Genomic DNA, 8,785 nt, shown 5'->3' with positions numbered 1-8,785 from the left:
TCCAGTGGAAGGGGTCCCTGCCCGTGGCAGGGGTTGGAGCTGGATGAGCTTTGAGGTCCCTTCCAACCCAAACCACTCCATGATTTTATGAATGGTTGCAATTGGGTTACTTTGTTAAACTGACTGCAGAAAATCCCCAAACTCTCTCTTTCTTGCTACAGCCCTTGCAGAACGAGAAGGATGTTTTTATTTTCTGAAGATTTCTTAAGTCATTTAAGCAGATCCAGCAAAGAAGAGAATGAGGATTGATTATCCAGGGATGGAGGCGAGGTGATCTTTTCCTTCTTGTGGACATTTGTTGTTAATATACTGTAACCTGGCACAGGCAAGTCTTTTATGATCCTGGCCAAGTTTGGTTCTCTGCCATAACTTATCATCTTAGTGTAAACTCTTCTGAAGTCCAGACACTGTCTTCTTTATTGTGTACACATTGTCATAAAAAACAACCCCTGCTTACAGTCCTGTTTTCCTCATTCCTGAAACCTCCTAACCCGGTTGACTCGTTGGAGTGCATTTCATGCATTCTTAGCAGATGGGCTGAAGGAAACGCCTAGTTCACTCGCAGCTAGAGGCTAGAAAGCATGTAAGGAGTTCATGAACGTTGCTTGTCTCCTCTTGCAGTCGCTGCAGAGTGCACTTAGCCTGCCGCGGGAAGAATCCCAAACTGCTGGGCACAGCATGAGCATCCCACATCTGGAAAACCCCACTGGTGTGACGCCGCTGCTGACAGTGAGTTAAGGTAGGAGAATTCAGTGGTCATTTCAGCTTGTGTTCACTGATTTTCTCAAATGATACTTGAGGAAAGCGAATGTCTGTTTGTTAAATGATTGCTCAATACTTGGGAAGTGGAACGTTTCTGTATTTTATTTATGTCCATCCCTGGCAGTGTTCAAGGCCAGGTTGGACACAGGGGCTTGGAGCAAGCTGCTCCAGTGGAAGGGGTCCCTGCCTGTGGCAGGGGTTGGAGCTGGAGGAACTTTAAGGTTCTTTCAACACAAACCAGTCTGTAGTTCTGTAATTCAGTTTTGAAGCTGTTTTGGGCTGCGTGTAATAGGGAGCTGAGTTCCCTGTCTGATACCACAGTGATGGGAAGTTGCTATTGCTAGCAAGGGTGAGGAACTCACAATTCACACACATGGAACAGCTGCTACACATCAATAAACAGCACTGCAGCAGCTTACAGTTAACGCCACAAGCAAGTTAAGCATGTTAATAAAGTGGTACAAAGACCAAATAGCTGCCTTGCACTGAGTGAGGAACAGGGAAAATAGACCTCTGGGCCACAGCTAATGCTTCCTAAAGTTTATATTGCTGTAGAGCAGTGGAGCAGCATAGGAAGAGCTGGTTTGCTCCTTGCTGTTGAGATGGCCTCATGTACTGTTTCTTAGGCTGTGTGGTCACTGCTGACTTTGCCAAGCTTTTACTGCTTGGGTTAGAATTTACAGTGGCAAGTGCTGGCCTCCAGCTGAGCAACCAGAGAGTTTCTTAACCTAAACAGTGAGTTGCTTTCTAAAACAAGACTGGAGAAGAGTGTCTCTTCCTGTGCTTGACATTCTTCCAGTTGTGTTTGGCTGGGTTGTGCTAGTTCCTGCTCCCCTCATGGGCCTTGGAATGGTGCCTGAAGGAGGAAGGGTTCCTGGTTGAAGTTCTCTCTGATTGGTAAAGCTTTATCAGTTTTAAAGCTCTGAAAGATTGTCTTCTGAATCAGACACCTGTTAGAGCATTCCTTTGCATTTCTAACTGGTGACAAACCTGTGTGCGTCCCATCCCCACCGCTGTGTCTAAGCGAACCGGAGGCTGGAGCTGAGAAAGGATGCAAGAAGGGTAAAGCAATAGAAATCCTAAAATGAGGACTGAGGAACTATTGAGTTCCTCAGAAATTGGTGGTTAATAACAGGGGATTAGTGCTAGTTGGGGAAGGGTCCGTGAAGGGGGGAGAGGTAACAAGCAAAACTAGACCTGGAAGCAAGTGATAAACATGAGCAAGAGGTTTGTAGATGAAGGCTTAAGCATAAAAAGGGGCATAGATTATGCTGGATAATCTCAATCCTCGTATTTCTTAATGTCTGAATACTTGGCTTTGCAGCCTGAACAATCTTTTCATGCGTAAGAAATACTAAGAGACCATTTGGAGGCAGCCTTTGCAATACTTTGGAGTACCCTTTGAGGCAGGGATGAGCACGAGTTTATTAGGAAGCTTGGGATTGGGGGGGGGGGTTATGATTAGAAAAGAAATCAGATAAAGGTATGAGAATAGGTTAAGCAATGCTGCACATTGCAGGGTCAGTTGGATGGAAACACAACTCTAATGACTCATCAGGTTTCGTATGATACAACTGGCTATTGACCAAAGGTTTCCCAGTTCTCTGAAGCATAACAGCCTCCTCGCTACCAAGGTAAAGCAGTTATGCTGTGCGGTGTGATGAGCTGACAGCAAGACTGGAAAACAGCATAGAACAAGCAGGCACTCCTCCCTGCATTCTACAGGGAGCACTGCTACATATGATCTTGATTACAGCAGAATGCCTGAGCTCTGGCTGTAGAACTCACTCCCCCGCGGCCAGAAACCGCACGGATGCATACAAACCATGCTTGTCCAGGGCAGGCAGTGATGTTCCTTATCCTGCTCTCACCCTATCTGGCAGCAGAGATTTCATAAGGAGGACAAAAAGGAGTCTTGGAGTCTTTGGCTGGCTTCCTGCAAACTATTTTAGAGTCATTCTTGCCTTAAATCCATGAGTCCTGGTTGAGCTACAGGGTATGGTTTAGCAGTCTCGGTGTGTGGTTTGGCAGCTTTGCTACCCAAGTTTTAAGCAACTGACAGATCCTCCGTGTTCCTCAGTAAGTTGTTTCAAACAAACAAGAGGTTTTGTTTGGTTTGTTTGGGGTTTTTTACTTGAATTTGCTATAATTTGATTTTCCAATCATAATTTCTGCCTTCTTCTAATAGGTGAAGCAACTACTGTCAGACATCTCGCTGTGGAAGTCTGTGCTGATAGTGCTCAAGGTACTTTGAACTTTACCTTGTCTAAATAAAATGCTCATTAGAGATTACTATTTGAAGCTCTAATGAGTATTTAATGTTTCAGTTCACTCTGTCAATATGTTTTTTGAACAATGCAGAGACCAGAATTGGACAAAGCAATCTTCCCAGAGAGGCATCCCAGAGGAAGGAATTCTCCTGGAGTGGAACTTTTCATCAGGGACTGTAGTGATAGGACAAGGGGTGATGGGTTCAAACTGAAACAGGGGAAGTTCAGGTTGGATATAAGGCAGAAGTGGGCACAGGGTGCCCAGAGAAGCTGTGGCTGCCCCATCCCTGGCAGTGTTCAAGGCCAGGTTGGACACAGGGGCTTGGAGCAAGCTGCTCTAGTGTGAGGTGTCCCTGCCCGTGGCAGGGGTTGGAGCTGGATGATCTTAAGGTCCTTTCCAACCCAAACCATTCTATGATTCTGTAGGTTCACCCTGAACATCCAGGACTAATGTAACCTCTGAATTATTTGTCTAAGTGCTTCAGTTCTTTCAGCACAGTTCCATCCTCAGGGCATATTTGCACAGTGCTAGGTCCTAAGCACAGGGCTGTAAAGGCAGGGTGACAAATGACAGCATTTCATTCCTCAATAGAGCCAATGCTGTGGCACTGACAGGTAACTCAGACAAGGGTGAGTTCCATCAGGCTCTTCGCATCTCTGAGCCATTCCCTGCTTTCAAGATGCAGTATCCTTTACTAAGGTTGCATATTGTACAGTTATATCAAACTTAGAGCTCTCCACCAAAAGATCCTGTATTGAACAAGTTAAAAACTCACTGGACTCATTTCGATTGGGAAAAATGCACTCTCATCACAATTCTATAAAATTTATTACATATTTATTCAAAGGTTTCTCCTTTTGTTTTATACTGCAAGTATTCCATATGAGAAGTGTATAATGAGGAAAGCAGTGAAGAAAAGGTGTGTGGGATAAGCAGAAACCCAGATAAAGAATCTCATCTTGCTAGTAACAGTTGGTCTGGCCCTACCAGTTTCAAGAGGAAGATGGGCTCACCGCTGACTGTGCACTTCAAGCTGAACAGGATGTCTTTGACTGCTCTGGTTTTCTTTGGCAGGGGCTGGTGGTTATTGAAAATGGAAGAGACAAGGAAGCTCTCTCCAAAGCCGTGTAAAAGCAAAGAACCTGTGAAAACAGAATGGGGCGCTCAGAGCGTTGTCTTTACCTATTTCCAAGGGGATATTAACAGCGTGGTGGATGAACACTTTTCCAGAGCTCTAAGCAATGCCAAGAACCCCCAAGACCTGAGCACAAAGCACAGGGATGAGACTGTTGTCCTGAAGAATGGTGAGCTGCTTTCTATGCCTGAGTGTGGTGTTAGGGGGATCGGCTTTCACTAAGAGTTTAAGACATAGTGTGCTTGCCTCTGGGACCATGTGCAAACAGAAAGCAGGAAAAGCTTGCAAAGCCCTGGATTATATAGCTGGGACTTCCTGAGTAAATCCCTGTGCTTGCTGGGGTGCTTCCCAGGCTGTCTGTGGGGCTGTTGGCAGGACTGGGTCCTCATTTTCCAGCCAAGTATCTCCATAGCTGTCAGATGCACTAAGTGTTTATGACTTTATTTGTTGTCATAATCTATTTATTTAATCTTGCAATAGTTAAAAAGCTGCCTATGCCTGTGGCATGTAAGAAAACACATCTAATAGTTATTTGAAAGTACTGATGGTGGTTTAGTCTGCTTTTAGCATGAGTTTGTTGTTGATTTTGAAGACAAGCAGCACTATGGAGAATATATATTTATGTGAAATGAATGTGCAGTTTGGTAGTGTTCCTTTAGAAGGCCATTGGAATTTGCCTTGGGAGAACAGTAAGAATTGCTGAGACTCCAGATGCTTTCTTTCTCTTCTAAGTAGATAGCACGGCGCTCCATCAATGGAATTTCTCTTCACATTGCTCCAAAGCGTATCCATCATCTTCTGCACCAAGTGTGTCAAATTCGGGTCTGAATTGTGCTGCTGCTGGTCTGGCAGGCCAGTACCAGCCACCAGCCCTGCGGAGTCATCCAACCCAACCTGCAGACTTATGGCCTTTCCCTTCGATTGGGACTCCCAGTCTCCCCAGTTCAGTATATCATCACCATCACGCCTTGCCTGACCTGCATGTGGGAGATGAACCCATCTCTGACAGGAAATACGGTTCTCTTCTTGGTCTTCTGCAACAGGAAAAGTGCCTAACATCCATGCAGGAATGTCCCATGAAGCAACACTCAAGTTCTGCTTGTATGACTGGACCTGCTAGGTTACAAAATATAAGCCAAAGTTCAGCTCCTGGGGGAGGTAAGGAAATACTATCGCTGTGTTCTTTGATGGCATCTTATGGAAGGAGACAAAATAATACAGGCTGTTGTTTCTCAGGTTCTCAAACTGGAGTCACCTTCAGCCCAGCTCATAGTAATGTTTTGCAGTAGATAGGCCAAGATATGTCCTGTGGTACTTGGGATGGATGAGCTCCATAGTGTGGCTTCGTCAGAAACTACGCATTGCCCACTTGCACAATATCCTCCCTCTTGGCTTACATTAGGGAGCTACTTTAAGTGAATATAAACTTTATTCACAGTGCTATGAGGATCAGGGAGGTGGCCAGGTAAGAGCCCAGAGCAGCCTACTTTACTGTGTAGGATGTTGTAGCTGGGAGGATTTTGAATGCTGGAAAGGGGCTCTTCATCAGAGACTGTAGCGACAGGACAAGGGCTGGTGGGTTCAAACTGAAACAGGGGAAGTTCAGGTTGGATATAAGGAGGAAGCTCTTCCCTGTGAGGGTGCTGAGGCGCTGGCACAGGGTGCCCAGAGAAGCTGTGGCTGCCCCATCCCTGGCAGTGTTCAAGGCCAGGTTGGACACAGGGGCTTGGAGCAAGCTGCTCCAGTGGAAGGTGTCCCTGCCCGTGGCAGGGGCTGGAAATGGAGGAGGTTTGAGGTCCCTTCAACACAAACCAGGCTGGGATTCTATGACTGGGATAAAGGGGCTTCCTGGTTGGCCTTGCCATGTTTCCCAGCTAATTGCTGCCTTCCATGCAGCACTGCTGCCCTGCTGCAAAGGCACTGCTTGCCCGTTGCAATCGATCTCCCAGAGCTAACACAATTCACACAGAAGTGATGATTGTTCCTTATTTATTACCAGCAATGAGCAAGAATCCCAATCCCAGGTACTACCAGCACACAGAAGAAAGATGGCAGGTCCCTGAAGTCCATTTCCTGGGATCTTACATCCCTACAGGCTGCTCTGATGGATAAAATTGCTCCGCTGTGAGTAATTTCTGCCTTTGAGAAGCCCTTTAGGATCAAGCTTCCTGGAGCGCTGTTAGGGGAGGCCTGCATTGCTGTTCCTGGGCGTTACCCATGGACATAGCTTGGCACAGGCTTCCAAGAAAAAGGGTTGTGAAACTGTTTAGGGAGTCTGCTGGAAAAACACAGCGTGTCCTACCTGGTGCTTCCAGATGGAGAGGAGCAAGCGTGTGAGGGAGCAATCCCAAGTCTTAGTGTTTGAATAACAAGCAGCCGTGAAATACCTGCTGGTTGCCCTGTTTCTAATCTGCATCAGGAGGAATTTGGCAGAACATGGGCTAAAAGCTGTTGGTTTTGTCTGCAGGCAGGCTTAGCCACAGGTTCTCTTCTGAGGCTACACCAAAGCTCTGGTGTTACAAAGACCCCAGCTATAGGCGTTTTGCTAACCCATTCATCTGGGGGGTCTGATGCCTGTGTAGAATACATATTTGCTGCTCATGGTAGATAGGTTCAGCTGAGGCTGGACGTATGTGTTGCATAGGCTTTTTGCAGCTGGTAAATGACAGTCCACTTACTTTAAAGAGACTGTTTGGATGTCTAGGGTTTAATTTAAGAACAGGGTTAGGTGCCCTCTTCCCCCAAGGGGCAATGTGAGCCTATTAAGGCTTAGGAGCCCAAGGAACAAACCCCTCCGAAGAAGGATGTATTTAATGAAGCCAGTGTTGGGATCAAAAAGGGAAGCAATGCTAACAGGGGACTCTATGCATGGAAAAGGAAATTAAACAGCTTGATGTCCCCCAGCCATCATAGAATCATGGAATGATTTGGGTTGGAAAGGACCATAAGATCATCCAGTTCCACCCCTCTACCATGGGCAGGGATGCCTCACACTCATGAGTTAAAGCCTTTTCCTTCAGGATGCTTCCAGGGCCTTTCTGACCAGCGAAGGAGCCTCACAGGACTCCGTGTGTAACAGCACACATGTGCTTATCCAGCATCCCCAAAGGAACAGATAGGAAACAGCTGGCCCGTGTTCACAGGGAGGCTTTGGCAAGCCCCTGGGATCTGTGCATTTGTCAGGCTGTGGGAGTCCCAGTTTCTTGGCTCTCTCTGTTCAATACAGTTCTCCTTGCACTGTGTCATGTATAAGAACAGCTGATATTTATATTTATGGGAGTGTAGATTGCTGTGCCAGGCAGCACAGAGTTCCCCAGCACCTGCGCATAAGCTGGGCTGCAAAAGCAAAAGGTTGCATTAGGAGCTGCTGTCTGCTGCTAGCTCTGTGCTGAATCTCTGCTCATCTCCAGTGTTTTCTGTCTTTTAAGAGAGGAAAGCAAGCTCTTACCAAGGCTCAGAGAATCCCAGTGGAAGCCATGCCACCGCAGGTGAGTACTGGAGCCAGCAGCACTGGAACAAATCGATGCTTGCCTATGAAGGATACCTTACTTATGCATAATGAATTAAAGACGCTTCCTTGCTTGCTTCCAGGCTCTATTTCCAAACCTTGTTTCTGCCCGCATAGACAAACCACCTCCCATAACTATGTTAACAGTGAAGAGGAAAAGCATTCTGTTAAATAAGATACATGATTTCTAACCCCACCTGCTGTAGTTCTTGTGGCTCTGCCATCAATGTTCCTCTTCACAATGCCTGTTTTACACTGCCTGTCCCAGTTTCAGATCCCAGAAAGACAGGACACTCCTTGGAGTGTATCTCAAGCACCCAGTTTCAGGCTGAGGTCCCTGTTGGTCCTGTGTGCTCACATTACTGCAGCTTTCACCTGCAAACCCACCACTCTGCTGGGAGAGCTGGTCAAAGAAATGACTTCCAAAGTGTTCAGACTTCCATGTATTTCTCTGTTCAGGCTGTGTGTCCTGGTTAAACTGAACGCTGTGTTATACCTTGGTGTTGGTTCTTTGCTGTGCAGTATTCCGGGAGTACTTTGGAGGGCTCATTCTGGTTGTTCTCCTAAGGGCCATCTTGCATCAGACCCAAAGGCACCACCTTTGCAGAGATTGCATGGCCTGTGTTTGACCACCCTGATCCTGCTGTGTCTTTCAGGCATTCAGATCCATGACAGAAGAAGAGATTTGTACTTTTAGCCGCTGGATGGTTCTCCTTTATTCTGAACAAGGAAGTTCTTGCTGTGAACTCTTACTATTTGCAACTGTGAATCAAGAAGTGAACTGCAGCTATTCCGTGCTCTCTCTGTTGGAAGGATACACATGCTATTTACTATTTGGGGAGTGAAGAATCATCCTTTTCTATACAGTAAATAATTTCTAATAGCTGTGGGATTAAACCTGACTGTTTGTTGTGAAGGAATACTGTCTACTGAAGGCTTTTCATGTAGCTCTCTTGAAAAGACTCTTAGCACTTTTGAATCCGTGTATTCATTTACCATCTCTTGATAAGAATCATGATTCTTATCAATGCAGTTGCTAACTGGTAAGTGCAGGGATGCAGTTTGAATTTGCATATGCAGATGAATATGACACATATATATATGAATAT

At 46.1% G+C, this 8,785-nt stretch overlaps 1 protein-coding gene across 1 annotated transcript; it reads left to right on the top strand.

Annotated features, from left to right (window-relative positions):
• Nucleotides 1-697: 697 nt before the first annotated feature.
• Nucleotides 698-8,373, top strand: VGLL1 (vestigial like family member 1; the record flags this gene model as incomplete). Its single annotated transcript, XM_080624696.1, has 6 exons — nt 698-739; nt 2,951-3,007; nt 4,108-4,337; nt 4,904-5,326; nt 7,597-7,656; nt 8,333-8,373. The coding sequence occupies exons 3-6, from the start codon at nt 4,127-4,129 to the stop codon at nt 8,371-8,373; spliced, it is 735 nt and encodes a 244-aa protein (XP_080480822.1). The 5' UTR covers nt 698-739; nt 2,951-3,007; nt 4,108-4,126.
• Between the last annotated feature and the right edge of the window lie 412 nt (nt 8,374-8,785).

Source organism: Psittacula echo, assembly GCF_963264785.1.
Source record: "Psittacula echo genome assembly, chromosome: 8".
Lineage (NCBI taxonomy): Eukaryota > Metazoa > Chordata > Aves > Psittaciformes > Psittacidae > Psittacula > Psittacula echo.
This window is presented reverse-complemented; position numbering and strand designations above follow the sequence as displayed.